Below are 27,255 nucleotides of genomic sequence, written 5' to 3' on the forward strand. Positions count from 1 at the left end.
GCCAAAATATAAGAAATTCCTGTCGAAAAGAATGACATATTTTGATCAAATCTGTAAAGATATGCAATGAAAAACAATAACTAATTTTTATGCATCCTAAACTTTTTGGTATTCTTCCTAGTCCAGTGACAGATGTTTCCTGGAGGCATTGGTACCCTCTGTTTTGTAAACAGCTTTCTTCAAAAAAAGAAAAACATAAAGCCTCTAGAAAGTTGTAGTCTGTCTGCTGGGTAACAGAATAGTTCCCTTGGCTGTTTTTAGCTCAAATTTCAGAGAAACAGTACATTAAAAGCACCCCTATCAGCTGAAAATGTGGCAGCACTAATGTATCTCACTATGAGTTCTCTCTTTCCATTGGATGAAAGTACTGAAATTGCCAGATTGACTGAAAGAGAAAAATGGTGCTCATGGATCCAAGAAACTCTTTACACAGCTTGTCGGTGTGGTGTGGATGGCAGCTTTTAAAAAGGGGACCCATTTCAAGAAAAAAAAAAGAAAGAATGTATCTACACTGCTTTCAATTCAGTTTTTCTACATGAAAAAAAAAAAACCCAAAACAAAAAACACCATAATGGATAGGCATTAAGCCTGTAGTTCAGCTGGAAAGAGAAAAGAAGGGGCTAGAATCCTCTTTACCACCTGCTAAAAGAACTGAGAACTAAAATTCTCATCTGCAATGTTACAGAAAACATTAGGGTGCAAGAAGGGCAATAAAATACTGGACAGCAAAAGATTGTGGAAACAGGATGGATTGCAGTGGAGAGGGATACCAAGCACAAATCCTGCATGAAAAAAAGGACGGATGTCACCTACAAAGGTCAGAGCTCTAGACATTATGCAGGGAGTAGAGAGTTTAGACAACTGAATTGCTGCATTGTCTCTACCGTAGACACACACAGCCAGACAAAGGGCACTACAGACAGCAGTACAGGGCCTGCAGCAAAAATCCTCATCTGCAATTCTAGCAAAGTATACCTTTACATTATTCAAGTATTTTGTGTACTTACTTTTTACCTGAAATTGCCCTGTTGTCTCTCACTTAACCTAAAATTCAGATAATCTTTGCTTTCTGACAGACCACAAAAATTATCAGAAGCAGAAGAAATTAAAGAGCAGAGGGTCTTGCAATAGTGAGAACAGGATATGGTAGGCTTGAAATTTGAGTGTAAATTTATCTCTGAAAGTTCCCAGCACATACAATATGGAGTACTACTGATCCTAGCTCTTCTACAAATAATTAATGCTTATAATAGGTACAGCTCTCTTTCTTATAAAAAGTCTTCATTTCCATATCTAATGCACCCAAAATTTCAATTTTCAGGAAAGGTACAGGATTACTGGCATAAATACAAATCACAAAATGTCCTAAAATGGTTTTGAAGAACTAAAATTGGAGTAAACAAATAGTACCTTATATTGAGTAACAATCAAGATTATTGTGCCAAAAACATAACAGATAAGACCAACTATGAGAGAAGCAACCTTTGCAAAGAAATTAATGAAGACTACCATTTTCCTTTGGAGTAGCATGGAAGAAACTTCTGTAAAAAACATTATTCCCTTTTCTTGACTATATTGCTTCAGTCATTGCAAAAGCAAAGGAGCAGCAGTATCTTAGAGGGAATTCTTCATTTGCCTTGCTACCTTTTGAGGCTTTTTCCAAAGGAGGAGAACACCAGAGAGAACAGTCAGAGGACCTCTGACCTTGCTTCACTTTTTGCTAACTCACTGTGATAATAAGGATGCTTGCTCTCTTACCCTTCATTCAATTCTCTGATTTTCACTTGACACCTCTAACACTGCCTTGCATCTAACAGAAATTCATGTAAACTTCATGTTGTATTCAAATAACACCATTCTAATGTTCTGATCATGAGATACTTAAATAAAGATTATTGTTATAAATGTGATAGTTACATGAGTTGAAGATTCACTATTAATAACTACATTAAAAATGTTTATTATAAAGACTATATACACACTGTTTGAAAGAAAAGTGACCATAGGGTACTCTGTGTTCAGCAGTGAAGAACTGCGTGTGGTCTTCCCCTCCCTTGGTATTACTTCTCTTTCCCTGCTGAGGTACCTGATACATGTACTGGATTAAGTACACACTAGTTTTTTGCTCGTATTAATTATCCAGAAATTAAGGCATTGAGCCAAAACGTCACTGTAATTAATGCTGGTGAAGAGTAAAAACAGGAGTCCCAAACCAAAGCTCAAATTGGAAGCCAGCTACAGTCATCTGCAAACCAACTTGTCCATGATTTGGCCAGCTCTTGGAGAGTGCTCCCACATATAGAAAAGAGAATCTGTTTGTTACAAATAATTACAGAAAATATCTCAGGATTCCTTCTTATGGCAAACAGGAAGACTCCAATGGATTTTCATTCACTTATTCAAGCTTTTTCTTCGAAAAATTGTAACTTTGACTTCTCCCTCCTCTTATTAAATATGTCTATCAGTCAGGAATGATCTGCCTGTAACACAGCAAAGTCCAGGAGTCTCCCAAGACTGACACGGTACTCAACTTCCACTTTTTTTGCTGTAACATTGCTATTAAAAGTATTTAGCAGAGTTGAACATGACAAGCTGCTGGTTCAGGCCTCTGGTGGGACTCAGATCTGTCAAATGTGATGGTTTACACTTGGGCATGCTGGAGTGTGCAACCTTGGAAAATAAACAAGCCATTGAGTGCTCTCTTGTAGATTGTGCAGCATGTGAGTCCATCTCATTATATTTGTCTTCCTTTCCAGTATCAAAATAGTCTGTCAGTAGAAGTCAAGATACTTATTTGTGAAAAAAAACCCCAAACAACTGACATCTACTGATATTTGATTCTCTGTTTATTATTCTTTTGTCTTATCAAGTAGTTCAGTTTAGATTTTTCTAATAATTTTTTGGCTTATTTTTGCTTGGTTTTTATGGTGCATAAACTTCTATCAGAGTTTGTCTGAAGGAAACATTCATTATATTATTTTATTTATAGTTTTATTGCTGAAAGTAATTTCTTTTAAAATCCCTTACTTGGGACACTCACAAAAGCAGAAGTCTTCTGGGGAAAAAATGAAACAAACTGAGCTATAAACCAGCTCGACAAATTTTAAATTGAAAAGTGACATTGAAAACAATGAAATATATTTCATAAAGCAGCACATAAATAAATACCTGATCCGAGCTAACCTTTTAAAGGGAATTAGAAATTCATAAAGATAATGTAAAGATACATTTTTTTTTATATTAGAGTTTAAAAAAAGCAACCCTTTACGTTCTAAGGTATAAGTGATCCCTAAACACCCTTTCCCTAGGATTAGCATTTTCCTAGGACTTTCCCTTAGAGAAATGACATTTCTTTTGTTATTAAACCATAACTTAGAGGATTTTAAGCACTTACTTCTGAGTGATTCAAAATACAAATTTCTTGATATTATGTAATATCAATTTTTCTTTATGACATGTAGGATTTGGGTAGAGATCAAAAGTCTCACCTGTAGACATCTAAACTGTGATACTTAAGCAGTTAAGGACACCAACAAATGGCCTGATTTTCCCAGCTATTGTACACTCTTCAATCTGTTGAGAGACAGTCTGCCTAAAATTATAGCAATTAATGGATCTGAGCAGGGAAAGCAGGAAGGTCTATTGCTTCTTTGTTTCCATCTGTTACTCTCAGATATGAGACAGATTAATTTCCCATGTTAAATTATCTGAATTAATTTCTTGGCCTTTTTTTATTTTTAAATTTTGAAGGGGGAGGAGTTGGTTTACTCCTGAGTACTGAACCTTCATCTATTATACACTGCTGCTTTTTATTTCTCCGAAATCAATGAACTTTACAAATACCGAGGAAAATTTAATGAGAAACTGCTAGAATGCCCTGTTTAATGCTACTTGAAAAGATTCTTCCATTTCGAATTTAATAATTTCTAAGTCAGGTTCTGAACGCACGGTATGTCAAACTTGACAGCTTTTCTCAAAGAAAGGTTGTGCTTGATGATTATTTTAGGGGAGCAAGATCTGATGAATATTCATGTTCCAAACCTAAATTCACTACCTCACAGATCTTCAAACTAGCCATTTGGTTTCCTCTACATTTTGTAACATGTCCTAAGTGCCTCTTGCAGAGAGACTGGGTGACAAACAAGTAGAAACACTAAATTACCTTTTCAAGATTACATCTTTCTTCAATTTAATTAAAATCAGTGGAAATTTGTGATGTGTCTTTTAACAGGTTACTCTCCAAACTGAAGTCTAGCTTTTGGTACTGGGAAGGAACATCTATTGTGATCTGCAATTCTCTTCTAACAATAAGAAAATTACTTTTACATTTCAGTGTATGGCATTATAACTGGAGTATATGGAGCCAGTAAAATCCCCAAAATCTGAACCCTCTGAGTAACTGAAAAGAGAACATAGCATGGAGTTGGTGTAAGAAAAAATGTATCCCAGATGGAAAAACTTAGTACAGTATTGAAAAAATTAGTCATCTTAAGTGAGACCAGACCATCAGCTCATCAAATTCAGACAGAGTACCCTTCATCCCACTATGGATGAGGCTTGGTAACCCAGCCACCAGTAAATGCAAATCAAAAGCTGGCAATTACTTCTTATTTCTTATAATTCAGGTGTCATTTTGCAAAATTCCACATTCTCTTGCCCTGCTGAGTTCTTACTGTGTATGTAGACTTCAACGTACAGTCCAGTAAGTTCACAGCATGCAGCACTGTGACAGACTAGTCTTCGAAATGGTGTGACACTTCAGGGTGAGCTGCTGAGCCATTGTTTTTCTAGCAAGTCATATTTCAAAGCCAATATTACCTTGTGCAACTGAGAAATTGCCTCCTAAGGCCACTATATGCTACACTGTTCCATGAATCTGTAGAGAACCTACACCCCAATGACTAATCTAGCGAAGTAATGAGATCTTCAGTTACTCCCATTTAAATGGGACATAAAAGTTATTAGGATTGAACATGACTTCTCAGTGAGATATAGATAAGAGCAGAATACTGTATGCAACTTTAAAAATAAATTAAAAACCTAAAGGAGCTTTCCATAGCTTAAAAACCTCTGTCAGTAGAAAAAGATCTTTTATTTTCCCTTGCTCATCCAGTAGTTCTATGCTTGCTTAAGATGTTCTATTTGTAAACATCACAAACAAATAATATTGGGAGGAGGGAGAAGAAAGGAGAAGAGCTGACAGTCCCATTGACGTGACAGCTGCCTGGTAGGGGTGATTAGAAGCCAGGGCCGGTGTTGGTAGGCAAAGATAAACAGGAGACAATAACCAAATCCTACTTATACCTGCCAATGCCTCATTTACTCAAGCCCAAAGGTCTTTTTGTAGGCTAGTCGTGACATCACCTCCCCCAGTGACAACCCTCCCTTCTGTACTGCAGCAGTGACCTTTTCCTAGGGGGCTCAGCAGCACTAATCCACCCTGTCAGCCATCCCAGGAACCACTTCTATCTTTAACCTTCATACAAAATGTTAGGCATTGTGGTTAGCAGAATTAGCAGCTGCTGTCTGAATCAAATCATTAAGGCCAAATGAGTTCACATCGACATTGTTGTCACTACAATGAATAACCTAATCTCAACTGCTGTACAAAATATTGATTAAAAGAAAAGATTTTAAAGAAGTGGTTGCAGTTATTTCCAAGAAAGTGCCTGCAGAGAAATGGAACCTGAAAACAGCATTCTGAAAAAATGTCTATTTTCTTCTAATTTGAATTATTTAACCTAACTTCATTGTCACTTTTTTCCCAATCAGTTTACTGTGAATTGCTTTAATTTAATTTGTTATTCAGATATTTGATGGATGAAAAGAATTTTGAAATGGCTAAATCTGATTTTGGTTTACCATTTTGTCCAGCAAAATGCTTATTATGACCTGCTCTGGGGGTTAGCATTCAATAGACCATCTACGGTGTGCACACACTTCTATAATACCACAAAGTGAATCAGGAGATTCCTCTCCTTGATTAGACAGGGAGCTCTTTCTGAGTCCTCACATAGAAGGTCTGGAAGGCCTCTGTTATTTTATAGCAGAAATCAATATCAGTGAGAGGGGGTATTGAAAGCTTTATGAAATAGCTTTTTCCAAAAATCTATAGCAAATGCAAGGGAGTAGCACTATAGAAAAGCAGGAATATACCTGGTATCTTCTGTTTCATCACATCTTGGCTGTTCGCAAATATAGCATGGTCTTCTTCACATGTGAGGATTATATAAACAATATATGCTTGAATATGTTGCATAAAGCATCAGGATTAATAAACAATGAATTCTTGATTCCCTGTGTGTTGTATTCCTATGGTGTGGCTCTCCACTTAACTTTTCAAATTAACTGATACTGTCTCTCTGCCTTCAAGAATTCATTGAGCATCATTTTAAAGTGTTTCCCTGCTTTTCCTTACAAAATGCCAGGATGTTTTTGACCAGATACATCAGATTATACAGTTATCATGACACATTTCTCTCTGCTGTCGCTACTAAGTGTTAATCATATCTTCATAACCAACTGCTCCCTTACAGAAAATCAGTGGAATACTTTATCAAAATGCACACAAACATTACTATCTGATAAAAACCTCTTTTCTAATTCACTATTAGTAAGATTACAAAATCTATTACTTTTCTTAGTCCATTGTGATCTTTAAATTATTGTTTTTATTGATCTCAGACTATAGTCTTGTTTCCCTTGACTCCTGACTCTAATACTATTTTGCTTTGGATTTTTGCCTTTTGTGTTCTGCCTTCTTTTCTGATCCTTGTCTTGTAGATATTTCTTTAAATTTCCTGCCTTCTACTATTTAATGCTATTTTTTTATTTTAGTATTTTATTTTACTGTATTTGAGAAAATCTATATAAAAACTCAATGCAGTGAGAAGAGGCAATTTAACAAGATGCTTTGAGCAGACCATGACATTGTTACTACGGGAAATAGAATACTCAAGTGGGAACAGACAGCCAAATGTCATTATTTAGCAACAGTGCAGAATTAGACTAGGTCAAAAAAAATGGGGCTTTTCAATCTCTAATTTCTCAGTCCAACTATCTCAATACAAAATACCCTCAATTAAATTTTTCACGAACAGTTACATTATATCTATTTTAAGCAGTTCTGGTGAAAAAAAAACAACCCTCAATACTCTGACAGAAGAGTATGGTTGAATCATTAAGGAATAACTTTAGGGGATGTCCTTGACTGAATTTGAACAACGGCTGTAAAGTTACTTTAGTAGGGGTTGTTTTGGGTGATTTTTACTAATAGTTACCATAAGATAAAAAATACTCAAATATTTTGGTTGAATATGTTGCCTGCACACTGCAGCAATGTGTAACTAACAGTGCATGCCCCAGAAAGTTTATAATTTCCATAGCACTTAGGACACAACAGGATGAAAAAACAGCCAGGGTAAGCATAAAAGTATCAGTAGTGATCAGATGCAAAACTGAGTAAAACTGAGCAAAGAAGATGATGAAAAAGCCAGACAGAAGCTGTTAGCCTAATCAATAACATGAGAAGTAAAGAGTAGATTTATCACAGTTAAGAAGAAGAATACATTCTCCCAATGCAGAAATAAAGCATGGGTAATGTATGGATGCTTTTGAGATAAAAAATGGGTATTAGGCTTTTGGAAACTTAACTCTGGAGGATTAAAAGGCTGGATAGCCAGTCTACAAAACCAGCAGACTTAGTAATTCCATTTTGAAGACAAAATAGCCCTTTTTCTTCTGTTTCCCTTATTTCAAAAAAAGGAAAATACTCAGCACTGGGATGTTTGGTGTATCAGTGAATGTTTGCAAATGCAGACAAAAATACAAAATATTAAATACTGGATACTTCCTAAGACTGGTGATGACAGTGTGCTAACAGAATATTTCCTCGGTAACAAAAGGAAAATATCAGTATATGTTTATTGAGCATTTCTACTTCTGACATATATAGTAAGAGATAATGTAAATTAGGTCTAATATACAGCATCATGCTGTCAAGTGAAAATCAGTAAATAATTAGCAGATCTGAATGACACTGTCAGGGCATATTTTTAATTATCTAGTTCATAAGACTGTAAGAAGCAAAATAGCTTCTGGAACCTTATGTATCTTTGCAAAATTCTTTGATGAATAATTTTACTCTATCCATAAATACTAGTAGAATATTTTCACTGCCTTTTTCTCTCCTTGGCTCAAAGAGTCATTATTTATCTGTTACCTTCCTGAGATAAGCTTTAACCTTCGAAAGCTAAAAACTTATCCTGCTGTGTCATTGCCAACCACTTAAGGTCACACCCTCTCAGCTTTAAACTCCCACCAGTTTGCTAGGTGTATTCAAAGTCAACCAGCTTTAGGCAAAGAGCCTACACAGATGGTGACAGCATGAAGAGGCAGCACAGCTTGTGAGCACCACTTCTTCCTCCACTATGAACATGCTCACACATTCTACACGTACAGAGACAGACACTGACTTATGCGCATGTACACGAGTACGTGCTCACTCCACATGGATAAACAGATGCAGGAAGGACACATGTAGGCATAGAACAGTGAGCTTCCCCGTGAACTGGTTTGGAAAGATAAGTTTTGCCAACCCTGGCATTTCACAACAGTCCCATGGCAATATGCTGATATAGGTATAAAGTGCCAATTGGTGACTTACTGTGATAGGCTTTCTGCAAAACAAAAAAGCAACATTTTGAGTTTCTTCAAATCTTCTGTGGTTTAGGGGTGGACATGGTAAAGAAAAAAGCCACATTTTTGTCTACTGCAAAGTTGCCTGCTACAAAAAGCATACCCATTTCTTCAGTCAGTCTAGTGCAAAAGAAACAGCCCATGTAGATTTACTGTACTATGACCATTAAAAAACAGTAAGTGACTGTTATTAACCCAGGAACTTCAGACCTTTGCCTTTATTGCCTGTTCAATTAGAGCTTACTATTTAGTTTCTGGTTTTGGTGTTTTTTGGTTGGTTGGTTTTTTTCAAGGTAAAGCAATTAAATCCAGGCAGCTTGAAACAGAGCATACTTACTTAATGATGATTTGACGATTCCATCAATTCTGTTTCACGTTTGCTATAAGTATGGGCTGAAACATGGCTGTAACTTTATAATTTGTATTAGGTAAAACAAGGAAGATTAGGTAGAGGCAAAGAGAACCTATGTTGTTGTAATTTTTCTGCCTTGTCCTCTGATTCTTTTATTAGAAGATCCCCTAATTATTAAAGCCCCAAAACACCTGCACATAACACAAAAGAGTCCAGCTGAAACCCAGAGCATGTTCACCCTTCTCCAAAAATACCACAAAACATATGTTATTTTGTCTGAGAAAGCAAAGTAGACTCTGTATTCAAATTATACAAGTCGCAATATGCATCCAAAATGGCTGATTGCTGCCAGGAAGGTCCACGATTTAGTTGGAAACTACCAGTGTTTGATATTAAAAATTAAATAACTTTTAGGCTTACAGCTTGAATGACAAAGTCTATGACACAACAAACTTTTTCTGAGAAGGTAATGAGACGCCTGGCAAGGTGCCTTTATAGCATTTAATGTCCCAGGATCACAGTCAGGGAGATAAGACAAGCTGCTTTAATAAATCACTGCCAAATGGCAGCCAATCGTCCTGGATCTCAACCCGGCATCCTGAAGCTCTCTCTTCTCCCACAAATATCATCTTGAGTTAAAGCCAGAAAAGACGAAAAAAGCAGAGTTACTGCTTGGCTGTGAACACACAGAAGAATAACAACCCCAAGCCCAAACCAAAACAAATTTTAAAAATCCTCTATCAGCTAGAAAGCTTCAGAAAGACATAGCAGCAATATAGTACATCTCTTCTAACCCATTCATTAATCCAGTTAGACTCCCAAGGTTCAAAGGTGAGTCACTAACACAAAGTGGAAAATGGCCACAAATGGCTTCACTATATAGGGGGAGGAAAAACCGAAACCAAAACCTCCTTATTACAAAGAAATAGTTGTCCCACTTCCTACATTAATAGATGTAACTAATATTTGAGTTGGAGAGCAGACTAGCAAGTGAGAGATGAAATAAAAATATAGCTTCAGACAGCAGAAACATTTGAAGTCTGTTGTAATTAATTAAGTCCCTGCCAACTTGAGAAACTTTGTCCTCCTCTCACACTCCAGATTTCTTGACTGTTTTATTTGTTACCACCCACTTTGCAAAGCTGAAATAATGTCTTTGAATGTTCCACATCAGCAGCAGTATGTCAAAGGCTTCTTTCCAAATTGAATACTGACAGCAGCCTTTTGCTGTTTTTTCTCATTCCTGACTACTGTTCCTCTCTCCCAAAGTCCAGTTAGTACTCATTACACAATTGCACCAGAATGAACTCGGGTTTGCTGAGATAGTAGAAGACGTTGAAAGATAAGCTGGAAAAAGACTGAGCTATTGAAAATTGGTACATTGGACAAACATGAGACCACAAGACCAGACCTGAAAAGGAATGGCAATCATATTCATAAATATAAATGGACAGCAAAAGTAGGTTCTCATATTTACTGAAGTGACAGAGAGGGATGGACAAAATAGTTAAATTTCAAAATGGAACCAGCACTGTGGTACAATTTCACCATCAAAAATGCTGTGGTGATAAATTTAAAAGAGGAGATTACTGTGGGAAAGGCTTATAGCTAATTACTGAGTAACTTATATAATCAAATATCTATTAACAAGAATCAGAGTTTATTTTGAATTATAGTCTATCCTAGAAATGTGCAACTACAGGAAAGAACTTAGCATATTTTTCTTTGGTCAAAAAAACCCAAACAAACCAAAGCAGCAGATGTTAAATACAAGAATGAAACCAGTTAGAAATGTGTGTGTGGGGGGGGAACATCCCAAAGAACACAACTACTAGAATAAAGGAAAACCGATCAAACTTAAAAGATGCCCCAGGAGGTGTAATGGAATTCAAAACAGCTTCAAAAGAAAACTGCAAGGAGAAAGAAATGACCAATGTGAGTTAGAAGTTCAAAGATTAAAAAAGTCCCTTCTTGTAAAAGAAAAATGGAGAGGAAACCAATTAATAATATGGCTTTAGCCATGTCTTGCAGGCAAGAGATAATGCCTGAGAAGCAGCATCATGAGGTAATGCTATCCAAACAGGAATACAGAAGGCTTTTATAAAAATATCAGAGGAAAAAGCTAGCACTAGGTTGAGAAACCCATTAGGGAAAGGGGTCTGAATTTAAATTATCAGTGACTGAGAAATACTGAGGTAGCAGCTTATTTAAAAAAATCCATCTTCAATGAGAAGAAAAAAAACCCTCTGGCAAAAGTTTGGATTTAAGAAATCCTTGCTTTGCCAGTGTAATTTCAAAAAAACTCAAAAAAATAAAAAACCCCATATATTTCTAAGATTTCTCTTAAAATTTAAAGAAAAAATAGTAAATGGAATAACTTCATAGAGAAACACCAACATAATACTAGCTTTCAGGAAGGCATGAATGATTCTATAAGTTTTTATCCAACAAATTACTTTCGTGTCTGCCAAAAATAAGTAATTTAACAACACAAAAATGAAAATATACTGGAAAACTAAAAAAGCCTTGTCCTTGTTTAACTAATGGAAAATTAAAGGAGCATTAAAGTGAAATGCTGCATAAATTTAAAGACTACAACTTGCAACACACCACATATTCAATTATTGTTTTTTATTAAAAACAGTTGCTGCAATACATTTTTATAGAGCCTCTAATATTAGCTTAAGGAGGTTTTACTTTGATTAGAGTATGAAGCTGGCTGATTCTTAGGGCTTGCACAAAGTGCTGATGGGACTGACACATAGACTTTATTACAAACCGGCAGCAGTACAAAGAAAAACTCTAAGTACTTTTTTTGCCACTATGGTATATTACTCTAAAGTACTATGGTGATAAATGTCTTTCCATGCTTGACACAGCACTGATTTATCTAGACTTAATACAGTTTTCCTCAGTTATATTACTTGCCTGACTAAAGTTTTACACACTCAGCTACTGCAGATTAAATTCCCTGGTCCATCCCAATTGCACCCAGAACATATTGATGCCTCCAGGCTATGTGTAGATTTCCACAATCCGGGGACAAATGGCAAATAGAACTGGCAAGAGCTGCAGCATTAAGCTCAGGGAGCCACACCACCTCTTCTGAGCTTTTAAGTCCCTCTGAGCTGCCAGCAGCATTACAGGGCTCTCCCTGCACCTGGCCAATATCCTCTGCAACAAAGGGCCGACCATGTTTCTCTAAAAGAAGTCAAAGCATCCATGCTGAAGCCAGACACAAAATAAACACTTGCCTTTTTTTTTTTTTTTCCAGCCAACAGCCTATAAAATCATTTCAGAAAAAGACAGGGAAGAAGAGTAAGATTCATGTCTAACTGAGTTTCCTTAAAGAGATAGGCTTTCTACGACATGTATATTAATCCATAAATGTCTCTTGAGGAAGTTCTCCAGAGTCAAATGAAAAGAGAAAGTAATTTGCTAAATCTATAGCTTAAGCATCCAGCTCTTGAATCTAACTATTAAGAAAGACCTGACAACACGTTTGGCATAATTTCTGTGGCACACTTTTGCAAGAAATATTTTGGAGGCACATTCAAAGGTAAAATAGAAGACAATTAACTGTGAAAGATTCAGTTGTTTAAAGATCATTCAAGTGTATTTGTGTTTGTCTAAAAGATAAATACCAAACGTGCAAATGTTAGTGTAACACTAAACACAGCCCTCTTAAAACCTAGTTTTATTTACAGCTATGTGACTTCCATAGTGCAAATCAACCTGAAATTGTTAGATTAATTACAGTTCTCATTTTTTTAATCAAAATATTCTCATTTATTTTTCCTAAATTTTCCTATTTTTCCTTAACCAGGCTCAGGTTTTCAAATACAAAAGCCATAAAACCAGGTGCGAGATACTTAAGTTTATATACATATATATATATATATATACACACATATATATATGGCCTATAGCAAGGCTGTAACTGTGAACCGAAAAATGCACTGCTATCTGCTATCTTCTTGAAAGAGAAGCTCAAAAACCTTATTCCTTTAACAATTCAACAGTTAGTGAAATTAAGTCAGTATTTGTGTTTCACTGCTACTTTTATGGAGAAAGGAAAACAGCTAACGTTTTCAGAGTGAGGCATACTAAAGAAGATGCTTGCAGCTTTTAAGACAGGAAATATCACATTGCTCAGTTCTCCCTTGTAGCAGAGTCATGGTTAGTCAAAGAAATGGAGCTCTTGTCAAGGTTATCTCAGTAAGCATTACTCAAACCCACTACAGGTTGAGGACCAAAATTGCATGTGGTGTTGCTGACCAGCTACCTTCAGTATTTATTGCCTCTGTGCTGACTTGCACCAAATAGCTGCAGTAACTCTAAAAATCTGACAAAACACCACCAAAGCAGCAATCTAAAATTAATACACTATCTATCAAAATTTTTCTGTGATGTAGGCTGTTCTTACTGCCCACACTGGAAATCAGAAGAAATTGATTAAGAGTGCTCGGGGCTCACCACTACTTAACAGTTCAGTGGCTTGCTGGAATGACACACATACACACAAGCCTGGGCATCTTAAAGTTTCCCACATTTCCAATCCAATAGATACATTCCAAAAAGAAATATGCCACCAATTTTATGGAAAATAGCTGCTTAGGGAATGCTGTTAAAAATCTCATTAGGACATTAAGTTTCACAATTTATCTAGAAGGCTCTCAATTACCTTTTTTAACATACATTATTTTTAATACACATGATTTTCCATTCAGTTTATCCACTTTATATTAATCCATTTCTCAAAAGTATTGCTGGTATCATTAATTTAAGTGATTAGAAAGAAAGAAATATGTACAAAACAGGGGATCATAAATTTCTTTCTGTACTGAACGAAGAGAAAATACTTGTAAAATAGAGCAAATTCAGTTATTTATTATGCATCAGAAGATTTTTGTCATATGTGGCACACCGAGTCAACTCTTTTCATGGAGAGGAATGATTTTAACTCAAAGAGGAAAAAGAATAATTCTTCAACCTTAAAAAACCATGCTGATTTCTCTTTCAATAACTCTGATACACAGAGAATGGTTTTCCTAAAAAGGAGTCTGTCCAAAATGCCTTGAAAGGTAACTCCTCCTTCCACTAAGGAACTGTCCCTGGGTGACAGGCTATTTCAATGCAGCACTCTAATAGAATTCAATTTATTTCAAAATTAAAAGAAAAAAAATCAGATTTTTTCTTTTTTATTTCTTTGAAACAGTTATGTTTCATCTTAATATAACCCAAAAACTACATATATAGACATGTTCCTGGTACAGTCAACAGAAAGAGATAAGAGCCTCCAGATGGTGGTTCAGGAGTCATGAAGACTATACACCTTCATTGATCACTGGCTTCTCATAAAGCATTAAATGTCCTTCAGTCACTCCAGACACATATATTAAATTTTGCTTACTTTAGTATTTGAATCTGGCAATAAATATCTTATAAAAAGATCTAGGGTTGCCTTTTATTCCTCATATCTTGTTCCTAAAGTACACGATCTTGCTACTAAAATTGTGTGTGCATTTCTAGTTCAAACAAAACAATTTCAGATTTTAGGTCCTGGCTATCAGTATGAATTTGTTCATTGATGAACTGTCAGAAAATATGCAATATATAACTTACTGTTTTCTGACTCTATAGTTTCTTTTCCAGAAACTGTTTCAAATCCTACTCATTAGAAACACCTTAATTTCATTTTTAAGTCACTACACTGACTGTCTAATCAAAACTTGTTGGATATTTAAACATAAAAGACATTAGCTTATATAAGATTTATTTCTAGACAAAACACTTCGAGGAATGACAAACACCTGTTCTGTCATTTATTGTACTTCCCAGGGCAATGCAATTATTTCCAACACTACACATGTAATTAAACTGCAGTAAAGCAATTTTGACTGTCATGAATTTACATACATAGCAGTTCACAGGGTTAACAGCCATTTTACACTCTATTCTGCACTATGAAACAGACATAGAGCATAATGCATTCAAAAGGAATAAAAGAGAAAGTTTAGCACATTGGAAATTAAAGCTGATGAACAGAGGTAACTGATTAAAAGTTTATTTAGTAAAGTAAATTTAATTAGGGAAATATATTTTTAAAATGTCATTCAAATAATGTATTTTAGATTATTCAGTCCTCTAAGCAGGTTTGTATTATAAGTATACTGTATCCTTTTGTAAAAGAACTTCTACAAAATGCATTGAGGGTTCCACTCCTCAAGTTAACACATCTGATCCTGCTTAAATTGTCATGACAATCTTTTTTTTACAAAGGAAATCTTTGAACACTTAATATTTTAACAATTAAATACAGATGAGATTACTGCTGTAACTTAAAAAATCCCCAAACTCCAAGGACTTTGCTGCACCAACATTTTCCTTTGTGGAGCTGAGGTTGTCACAAGGGGCTCAGGAGGAGCAGGAGGCCTCCATGACAGCACTTGGAGAACGGATTGATGAGGGAGAATTGTCTTTTCCTGTCTCCATCAAAAGAAAACTCAGAGGTGATACAGTTAAGATTTAGAGGTAAAAAGTTGATACAAGCAAATGGAGGGATTTTATTTTTTTTTCTCAAAAGAAAAGGTTAACACACATTGTGCTCCACAGCAAGCATCCTGCAGTGCTGGGTATTCTCTGCACTGGCTGGCAGTTTTTCTGCCACACTCTTCTTCCCAGCTTTCCCTTCATGCTCTCTCCCTTTGAACACTGTCTGTAGCCAAGTTACAGCGTTCAAAGTCTATTTCTTTTTCGAGGAAAATAAAAGGTTCCCATGTTTTTTAACCTGCAAAGCTTTAGATACATCCTTCTTTTTAACTTTATCTCATCAGAGATAACTCGTGACCAGCTTTCAGCTCGATTCCAGCTGTCTTTTTTTAACCACTAATGATAAAGTTACCTTGCAATTCAATTGCCAGACCAAAATGTATTGAACATCACTGCTTTTTTCCAGCTCCAGGACAGACAATAGTACTGTTTTGCTCTAAGAGGCTCACATTGCAAGGGAAAGGGTCAAAACCTTTCAATTTTCCTATTGTGCACTGTAAGCAGCCCCGGAGTTTGGGCAGCAAATGTGCACTTGCACCCTTAAGATGCTAAGTTTTATTTAATTTTTTTCTTCCTTTCACCTACCTATCTTGTCCACCTGTCAACTAGGAGGAAGCGTGAGTGTACAAAACAACAGCAAGTAGCTGTCAGAATCCCCTTCTTATTACTTCTAAGTGCACCATGATGGAGCTCTCTCCATCTTTTTTCCTGTTTCTCATCATTTTAGAGATAAAGTTGCCAAATCCATATTTTCTTTAAGCTTATACCTAGTAAATCCAGTGCAAAGATTTTTAGTATTACAAATTAATTGCTTTCCATGAAAGTGTTAAATGGGATGTTCTTATAATTCATATGTTTAGTTTGACAAGCATGCAACTACTTCAATCTGGAAAGTACTGATTATAAAAAGAGTTCTTTAAAAAATGACAAGTAAAAAACAAGAGTATTTTACTTTACAAAGACGTAGGCATCTCTCAGGCAATTTAGAACAAAAGACAGCTTAGCAATCACAAGCTGCTTTATCCCCAGTACTAAATAATCCAAATCACTATTTTTATATTCAGTTTCAAGAAGCTTCTGCCTAAAATATCCTGTGCTTGTTAATGTTAGAATTGCAATATCAAGTGCACCTATTTTATTACAAATTTCAATATGACTTTTTTTTAAATAGCCGTGCAGGAGAATAAAATGACAACATTTTTTTCCTCCAGTCATCCAAAAAATCAAGACATTTTAAATAAATTAATTTGTTTCTTGATTTCAGGACTCATATGGGAGATTCAAGTTCTTTAGTTTTATATCTGAGGCTGGAGTATTTTGGCTAATAATTTAAATCTCGCTACCAGTGTTTTGTTCTAACACAAAGAGACAGTATGTTAGTCTTTGCTGATAGCAATGAAGTACAGTGGTGGACCAAAATGTTGCTGCTGCTGAAACTGTAAACTGAGCCTTGGCAAGTTTTTATTAAATACATTGGTACTCTCTTCAGAAGTAGACTGCAATCAAAATAAACCATCTACATTTTTTTTCTGAAGGGACATATTAGCAATCTGCTAACAAAACATAAAGTCCTGCCTCACTTTAAATAATTTTAAAGTATCTAACCAAATTTTGAAATAAGTAGAAGAATACCAACAGACTGCACATCATTAATACCTAGCTCCACACCATCCCCTTTTGAGAAGCAGATTTTTGAGAATGTTACATATATCACATATAAACAGCCAGCCTTTTGTTCAATGACCATAAAGCAAACTATGCTGAGCTCATTTAGAGATACATGGTAGAAAGCACAGTATCAGTACATTGCACAGAAGCATATGGATAGAAAGGTAAAACATAAAGTATGCCTATCCACTGAGCAACATCGCAATGGGTTAAATTCCAAATTACATCAGCAACTGCAATGTGCTGCTGAAACTGTAAAGTATAAGAACAAGCCTTGTATTCTATTAGGATTATGGAGTTACTGTTTATGATGTCTCAGCCTTTTCTGATATGACCAACCTTATGAAACAGGGCTCCCAGTCCAATGCCTGTGTGAACTCTGGAAAAGTTACTTTCCTAAAAGTACGGTATTCCAACTCAAGGCTCATATACTCAGATTAACACAAGAAGACATATAGGCATTCATGCAGGAAGTTAGTTAAAAAGCCACAGGCAATATCTGGAATTATTGTATTAATAATGCAGTATGGTGATTATGTTTTGGCTGAGAACAAACAGGCCAGCCTGAGCTAGTCTGAGATAACTTCCAAATCTTCTGCACATGTGACAGATGGTGGAAGCATTTGAAAGACTCCTTGTGCACAAGAACTCTATTATGGGGGCTCAGATTCAATGCAGCAGCAAAGTAGCTGAAGTGGGTCATAATAAAAGCACACTAAGCAGCATAAACTACCTTTAAAACTTTGGATTTTATCTGAGGAAAAGGTAAAAAAGAAAGAATACTACATTCAAGGGATGTGAGGGGGGAAAGTGGTTGTACCATCTATGTTGACTGTTGACTGATTAAAGTGAAGAAAACTATGGCTTATGATACAGTGCACTAAATTTGGCAGGTAAAGAGAGCGGAAGGACAATGGTTCAACTCAGTAGAGTTCCCTTCTAACAGGGCTTATTTTAAACTACTCTAACAGTTTTTATGGAAATCAGAGGGTAGCTTGGAAACATTGCAACTTACCTTGCAATAAACCTTATTCTTCCCAAGAACATAATTCATTTCATGTGCTTACGTCTAATCTCTTTTGGCTCATTTTACTTTAAAAAGGGTTTTGAACTCCAAGTTCCTCAAATACTCCCCCTAAGAGCCCTAGGAAGCAAATGCTAGACTATAGAGGAAGAAGGTAGGACAACAAATGGAAAGTAAAATCATACCACCAAGAACTCTGTCAGCCACATCCTCTGTTATACCCATTGCAGAGAATCCATCTTCTTCACTAATTAATTTCTTATGGTAACTGAAGCAAGGTAAATTGCAATTAATAGGCACTTATAAACCAAAATAAAAGAGTCAAAATTAGAAAAAAGATCAAAAGAAGAATGAAACAACTGTTGACATCTGCTACTGCTAACAACCCTTCAGCCTACACTGAAGGGACCACTACAATTTTTTCCCCAGAGCAAGCAAGCTTGCTGCGCTCCTTTCTACAGTCTGCTTTACAGAGCAGTACACGCAACACTTATGCCTTGGCTCATGTTGCCTTCATGAATTTAACTTTTTATGAAGTTGTTTAAAGAGCAATTTATTATTATTATTTGGATGAGGTCTCTCAGGCTGTTTGGCAAGATGTGGAGATGGAGGTGCTATCTGAAACCAATTTAGAGTGTGGTCAAACTGGTGACCTGCTTGTCTTTTTACGTTATCCATGAAATGAGAATCAGTCTGAAAGCGTATATTTAGCAGAAATGGCATTACTCTTAGAGATATCATTCCACCTCTCTGAAGAGTATTGTACTGCCAGCTCATACAGATAAAAAGTTTTAAAATATAAGCAGAAGTTGCAATTTAGGTTGTCAGAGAAAACCCAAGTTGAGTTCTCATAAAGAACATGGGATTGCTGTCAGCAAATGTTGCTGGCTCTAGTAATGGACAAAATAGTGAAATTTCTCTCCTGCTTGCTAAAGTAAATAAGATATTTGCAACATATAATTTATTTCCTGCTTGAAAAGAGATGCCAGCAGAGTCTTTTGCAACAGAAAGGCCAGGGTAAATCATGTCAATTACAAAAAAGGTTTACACTAAAGATACCACAGAAAAATGCATATGTCCTTCACATATCTACAAGGATGATATAGAGGAGAATAATCCTCTTTCATAGAAGTTCATCATATCAGTGGCAAGGCATACCTTGAAGACACAACACAAACCCTATTATTTTTTGTTCAGAGTAGAAAAAAAAGTTGCAAAATGCTATGTGAGAATAGATGAAATCTCAAGTACCCACAGTGTTGTGAAGGACCAAAACCTACCCTGCCAAACAAAGCAAAAGTCTCAGCAATTTCTATTGCTTTTTCCACCTGATTTCACATCATAAATGTGGAAAAAATTTGACCTACTACAGTTTTTTGCTACCCATTTTGGTAAGCATGTGTTTTATTATCATCAGAACTCCTAAAATATTTACATTTTCCACTTCTAAGAAACTTTTGCTTTTTCAAAGAATAACATACACTTATATATTAAAAAATCTATATCAACAAAGAATGATTAAGTTTATAAAAATAAAGCACTGAAAGGTCAGGGAATGCCAGTATTGTCTGAATAGCTGTAATTTAAATACCTCATGCCTGTGCATAATGATAAACTATTTAATTACATATTAGCATAGTATGTTCCATGAAACCTCATTTAGAGGGTCTAGAAAAGCACAGGAATCCAGCTTTCTTTCTTTCTATAAGGCAAAGCAGTCATTACTGTGAAGAAGTAGATCCTTAATTCACACCTGTAGACTTTAAGCTTAAAAATTACTTTGGGGCAGGTGTGCTCATGCAGTTTGCTAACGTCAAGAACAGTTTGCAAATGCCTAATGAAGATGGACTATATTGAGATTTTATTTGTTGAGATCAAACAAATCTTTCCCAAATACACATGAATTTAATTTTTTAAAGCCTTTCATCTTGCATGAATTTGGTCAGCTTTTCACTCAAGATCCAGAATAATATCATGCCAAACAACTATTCTGCAACCTGACAAACAATAGACTCAGAAATAACAGAGTAGTTTTTAGCCAGTCTGACAAAGTTGTATAAACAAACCAAAACATATTTAGGTACTGGGAAATGCTGGACAATCTTATTAATTGAAAACTGATGATAGCTTTTCTGCAAAATACGTATGTATCTGCACACTATACAGGACAAATTAACACGTATATTAACACAATAAGCATTAAGTGTTTGAGTGGCATCTAGAACTTGAGGAATACTAAGAATAACAAAAATATCCCTTAATTTGGACCTCTTTTTTTCAGGGAAAATATGCATGGTTTGAAACCTGGGTATGAATATTGCATGGTGGGAAGAGTTCTAATAACTTCGCTCTCAGGAGAAAAAAAATAGCGAGAGACATAAAAAAACGTTGGCACTAGTGACATTCCCCGTCTTTAATTACATGACTGCCAGCCTCTAAATTTTCCACCCTCTCTCCCACTTTGAGCTTAAGGTTCTTGTTCTCACATGCAGAGTACCACAAAAGTCCCTCCTGCCCACATCTTATTTCTCATTTTCTCCTTCTGTTACTGCCTAAGCTCTATCCCAATTATTTTCTTAAACGCCTACTGTACACTTTCTCTAGTCTTTGCATCACGTCAATGCTCACATTCCAAAGAACTTAGCCATGTTCATTTGAATTTCTATCTAAAATAGTTTTTTTTCTGCAAGGTCAACAAATGCTATGATGTCAGATAAAGCAACTTTCTTTTTTAAGTAACTGGTTCTCTAGATGAAAATTATGTCCTTTATCCTGATGCATTGCATGCACTGTTTGACTAATGCAGAGTATTCCTGACTTGTGTCACAGCCATATTTTCATCAGAAAATGTGAAAAGTAAAAATTATATCATACCTAAGTATTTATCCTAGAACTTCTTCAACTAATTTGCTGGGTTTACAAAACCAGAGCCACTCTATGAACCTTTTCTCCCTCCATGACTAAATAATTTTTTTTTCACTAAACAAACTTGATTTTAAAAAGACAGGACTCAACCTCTAAAACTGAAGACTGCCAAATTTCACAGCTGCTCCTTACCTCTACAGTGGTCTGACCAAAACCTCAGAGCTGACAGCTCTAAGTTCTGCAAAAGTTGTGTTATGATTTTTTATTTCTCAGACATGGATTAAAGCCACCAATATGAATCTACCTTATATATATATATGCATAAGGGTGGGATGGAATTGTTTCTTTTTCCACACTTCATAGACAATGGAACAGAACCCCAATTCTTGCTTCCCAGTGTTTGTTGGTATTGCCACCTTCTGATACCTGCAAAGGGCAAAACAGGCGGACGAGACCATACTTCTGGTTCCAGCCAACTCCAAATGCATGTTTTGACCCATGTCACAAGACACACACAAGCTTCTGCTGCTTTGTGACCATCAATTGATAAGGCAATCTGTAAAAATCATGTCCCATTTCAGAAATTCAAGATTACAGATCAGGTTGGGGCTTCTTAATGTTTTCTCTTACATCTTCATCAAAAAATTCTTCACTCCTTCCCATGTGAGGAATTTGCTTTTTTCCCTACTCATTGTGGTATTTGCTGTATTGTGTGCTCAGAAAACTAGCAGCCTCAGAAGCTTCCTTTCTCTTCCTATTCCTTATGAAGAAAATGGTGATATTTTAACAGGTACAAAGGAAACAAAATATTTATAAAGCTCAGATAACTTTTTACTTAGCAAAGCACTGTTACCTGTCTGCATCCAGAGTCACATCATGAACCCCTCTCTGAATGATGTCTCTAGAGGCAGCTAGGTCTGGTATTCGGTTCAGACTTCTCGTATATAAATTGAGTCCTCCATCCGTCATGTACCTGAAAAAAAATGTGTGGTCAGTCAGTGGGAAATGCAGCCATCTGGCAACTATGTTTCACTCTAAAGTTAATGGACTGTGAAATTCAAATGTTTAAGGTACGGGTTGTCCTATTAGATGGTATTCCCACTTTTTGTGTCCAGCACAAGGAGATTGGATATCTGCCTATTTTCTAGGATCATTTGCCTTTTTCTGTGATGGCTTACAGGCCAACTTATTTTACTAAAACATATTTAGACTGAAGCCCTCAAGTATTTTCAAAAACTTTAAGCACATTTTAAGTACTTCAGTTTTGCCAAAGAATAGAGCACCAGGTTCAAGAAACATCATTCCAGCTAAAAATAAAAAGAAAAAAAGAAAAAGGAAAACATGCAGTAGCATTCATCCAATCGGGAACAGAAATTAGGGACCCAAATCTGTAGTCCTTGCTGGGATGAAATTATTCAGATACGAAAGAGATATCCACTGAGGATCTTACAATTATATTTAAGAATATTGTTCTATCTGTGTTTCTTTTGCTTGATTCCCACAACTTCACATTATAATGAATGTCTAAGGAATCAAACAAGGAGTATAGTGCTATTTACTCACTCGAGAAACATTAAAAGTTTGTGAATTCAAAGCACCAGCAATAATTTCTGGAACTCCTACCTACAGTTTCGTTGTCTCTATGAGAGATTTTGGCACTTAAAACTGAGCAGCACCACAGGCCTGTCCTACACTCAAGACCTGTTTCTTGTTTTCCCAAAGGACCTTTTGTTAAACTGTCTTTCCTCTTAGGCTCTTGTTCTTTATGTTTCCCTTTTGCATTTTTTGATAACTCTAATATAACAACAGAGATAGCACAAATTTATGTGTGGAGGACCATGCACATGTACAGCACTTAGCAGAGAAGTATACATATACAGAAAAAAAGTTGGTATACTTCAGTGAACCTACCTCAAAATAAAATAGGGGTTTACTGAAATAGGTGTAGTCCCAATGGTTGATGGCTAAAGTGGAGGTCACTCATTATTCAAATAATCTTTAACACAAGTTCTCCTTGAGCCATGAAATGGTGCCACTCAAAACCATCTTTCAGTCAAAGCGTGCGTCAAAATACACAGACTCCCAGGCTCAAGCCAAGGCACACACTGCTGCTGCTCCAGCAGTTCTGTTGTCCCTCTCCCTGTGGTTCCTTCTGCAAGAAGATTTAATTAAAATCAACTGTCCAAGAGACCTGGGGGCCAGTACAGGAACCCCAGGAGCACTGCCTCCACCCCTACTGTTAGGGGTGGGTGAATGGAGGCAGGTCTTGAGAGCACACCTGTGGTAGTGTGTGTCACCTGTGTGACAGTTCCAGTTTGAGAAGACATCATGTTCTGGGTGGAAATCTGGATGAAGGCAACCTCAAGTGCATTAAAACACAAAGGGTTCCTTTGATTATTTTTAACAAAACTCTGAGGCATTTTACACACAGGTAAGATTTCGCTTGCAGTTCAGCGAGGGACTTCTGAAACCTTGGTATCTGGAGTCTGCAGAAGGTAACTTCACATTTGTTTTCAAAGATAGAGTAACACTCACACTCACATACTAGGTTCATCCTTTTATTAAATTCAAAATTCAGACTTTTTTGACAGACTATTTAGCTAGGCTTGAATTATCCAGTTGATTTCAAAGCTCTAGAATTACATATTAAATTTAGCTGTGGTTTGAATGTAATCCAGACTATATGGAATTTTTTTTCCTGTATAAGTAAGGGCTGAATGAAGAGACTTAACAAGTGCAACAGGCCTTCCTCACACTATTTTCTAATTACTGCTGCATTCCTGTCCCCAAGTGTTTAAAGTAATTAAACTGATAATGGAAGAGGCATAAGGGAGATAAGACTTTACATGCCTCAGTGAATCCTGAAATTTCAGAGCTTATTAAACTGTTTTTAACATTTACCACACCTAAAAATGTTAACTGAGCACAATGGCAACTTACTGTCTATTGAGTCATCCTTATTACAGATGCAGAGAAAAGTCACACAAGATGACTTTATTCATCCTTTAATGTGATAAGCTAATAAATACAACTTTTCAGGCACTGCAAAGAATTCCCTTTTTTTTATTTCAAATAAAACCATGCATCTATCAGAAGCAATATTAATTTTCCTTTAAGATAAAAGGCCCTTTAGAAATTAAAGTATCACTTTCTCCATATGTCTTTTCTCTTTTCTAGCACACATGAATATGGTATCCTACTTGACAGTCATTAATGCTATGCTGTGGACAACCTTGTCAGCAGTGCTCCATTGATGGATCACTGAGGCAGTGGACCAGGGAGATATAGTAATACGCTTTCTTTATAGTTATGCTTTTCCTAGAAATCTATCTTTGGATGGTGCTTGAGGTGAGATACTACTCTAGAGAGAGCTTTGATCACACTTAGATTTGCCTCTAGGAATGTACCATTTGCAATTTCATCAGCCATTATTCTCTAATCATAGCTATACTTGAAACTAAGAGATTAGATTGACAGCAAGAATTCTAAATTTATAGAGAGTGAAATAGTGTGGTATGACATGATCACATACTCTATGGGATTTCTGTTCAACACTGTTACCTCAGTCACCAAGCAGCCTTGAGATGCCACCAACAGCATTGAGTAGTAATTGAGGCATGAGTAAAACCATAATATCTTTTCTTTTTTAATGATGCTTTAGGAGTTCTAACACACACAGGAGTGAAGTGACTTGTGTTCCAAGATTGATATGAGTTGTTAAACAGTAATCTGAAACACAGGGAATGCAGTACCCCAAAGCCACTCAATTGATTAAGCAATAAAAAAAAAAATTCTGATTCTTCCTCCTGGATATTTTAAGAGAGTAACTAATCTAGTCTTTTACAGAAAGATATTCCTACTGCTCAGATGATAGGCACAGTTGAAAAACTGCAATAAAGGCCTATCACACAGACTACACTAGAAAATATTTAAAGTTAATACAGAGAAAGTCTGTTCTGTCAGCAAGTGCTTTTCCTCAGTTGCATCCAATACCATAACTACTATCTCAAACAAAACAAAAACACCACAAGAAGACCCATCCCAGAGAAAATGGTGCAAAATGATGGTTTACCAGATAACCAAGAAATTTCAGTAAATAACAAGATGTATCTGTGCTCTTATCAAAGTTCAGAGCAAAATCATCTTGGCGTTAAAGAGGAAGAACAGAATCTGAAGGCAGCAGAGTATCACTGGCAGATTAGAGTTTTTTGTTTGCTTTTTTTTTTTGTATGTATGTGTACTTTAATATTGCAACCATAACGCAAATTCCACCTGTGTGCCAGAATTTTTTAGAAAAATCCTATTAAACCTACCAATCATGCATGAGTAAATGGGGGAAAAGTGCTTACCCACTATTGATGTCATCAGTCCTCAGGCTTTTCCCAAGAATGTCTCCATCACTCATGTAGCCACCAACATCAGCTTCAGAGGATATGTCCAGATCACCACCTCCTTTCTCACTCATGTCGATCTGTGAGATGTTTCCAAGGCGAGAAACAGCTGCTCGGCGAAGCGGGGTGGTGTACATGAATCGAGAAGGGTCTGTGTGTATGAAGCGACTCGCACTGCTGCGAGGATAACCAGCGCCCAAGGATGGGGCATCTCCTGCCTGCAGCCGAGGACTGGCCTGCCCCAACCTCCAAGTCACCGGGCCTGATCGGCTTGACAAGCTTGGTATGCTTCTCCCATTCACTTCAGTTGTCACAGTGCTGTCAAAAGTTGTCTCCAATGTGCTGACAAACAGAATGGAGAAGTCAGTGACTTGTGCTTCCTCTCTTCCTGAGAAACCAGGAAATATGAAGACTGGAGGAATGTATATTTGTTTTTAAAAATTCTCTGTGTATGTGTGCATATATTTCCACTATGTGCCCATAGGTGCTTGTGTATGCCCCTCAGTATTAGGGCCAGTCCTGCTTAATACCTTTATCAATAACATGGATGAGGGGATAGAGTGCCCCCCTTAGTCACCTTGCAGATGACAGAAAGTTGGGCAGGATAGTTGATCTGCTGAAGGGTAGGAAGGCTCTGTGGAGGGATCTGGACAGGCTGGATCAAAGGACTGAGGCCAATGATATGATGTTCAATAGGGTAAAGTGCCAGTTCCTGCACTTGGGTCACAACAACCCCATGCAGCACTACAGACTTGGGGCAGAGTGGCTGGAAAGCTGCCTAGCACATGGCGTGAGTCTTGGGAATGGTCCTGTGCAAAGCTAGGAGTTGGACTCAAAGATCTTTGTGCGTGCCTTCCAACTCAACATATTCTGTGATTCTGTGATCAGAAACAGACCTGGGGCTGCTGGTCAATAGCATCTGAATGTGAGCCAGCAGTGCCCAGATGGCCAAGGTGGCCACTGGCATCCTGGTCTTTATCAGAAATGGTGTGGCCAGCAGGTGCAGGCAAATAATCATCCCCTCCTGTATTTGGCTGCACTGGTGAGGCTGCACGTTGAACCCTGTGTTCAGTTTTGTCTCCCTCACTACAAGAAAGACATTGAATGAAGGTTCCTAGAGAGTAAGTCATATGGGGAGCAGCTGAGGGAGTTGTGGTTGTTCAGCCTGGAGAGAAGGAGGTTCATGGGAGACCTTATCACTCCCTACAACTACAGGAAAGGAGGTTACAGCCAGGTGGGGGTTGGCCTCTTCTCCCAGGCAACAAGTGATAGGACAAGAGGAAATGGCCTCAAGCTAAGCCAGAGGAGGTTTAGATTGGATACTAGGAAAAGTTTCTTCATGGAAAGGGTTGTCAAGCACTGGAACAGGCTGCCCAGGTAAGTGGTTGAGTCACTGGAGGTACTGAAGAGATTTGTAGATGTGGCACTTTGAGGACATTGTTTAGTGGTCAGCTTGGCAGTTCTGGGCTAATGGTTGGACTTGATGACCTCAAATGTCTTTTCCAACCTATATGATTTTATGATTCTATGATTCTATAACCTCTATTTATAAAATAACCTAACATAAATTTTATAGGCTTCTAAGTAAACTATTATAAAACAATAACCATATTTGTGAATAATTGTATGAGAAATTTTGACAGTAAAGTAAATCAAAATTTTACATCAAAATGTAAGTTGCTAAGACAGTCTCATAAACAGTATGG

General features: G+C 36.7%; 1 protein-coding gene across 11 annotated transcripts in view; it reads right to left on the reverse strand.

Moving 5' to 3' along the window:
• Window positions 1-27,255, reverse strand: part of NAV3 (neuron navigator 3) — a 399,897-nt gene that overhangs the window by 79,081 nt on the left and 293,561 nt on the right. For all 11 annotated transcript variants that reach the window (XM_027655698.1, XM_027655672.1, XM_027655690.1 and 8 more), the window contains 2 exons: window positions 25,508-25,891; window positions 22,012-22,131 (listed from right to left, as the gene is read on the reverse strand). In XM_027655698.1, the coding sequence (XP_027511499.1) occupies window positions 22,012-22,131; window positions 25,508-25,891 (504 nt within the window). The remainder of the gene's footprint in view (window positions 1-22,011; window positions 22,132-25,507; window positions 25,892-27,255) is intronic.

The sequence above is a fragment of the Corapipo altera genome, unplaced genomic scaffold (assembly GCF_003945725.1).
Source record: "Corapipo altera isolate COAL_440 unplaced genomic scaffold, ASM394572v1 1, whole genome shotgun sequence".
Taxonomy (NCBI): domain Eukaryota; kingdom Metazoa; phylum Chordata; class Aves; order Passeriformes; family Pipridae; genus Corapipo; species Corapipo altera.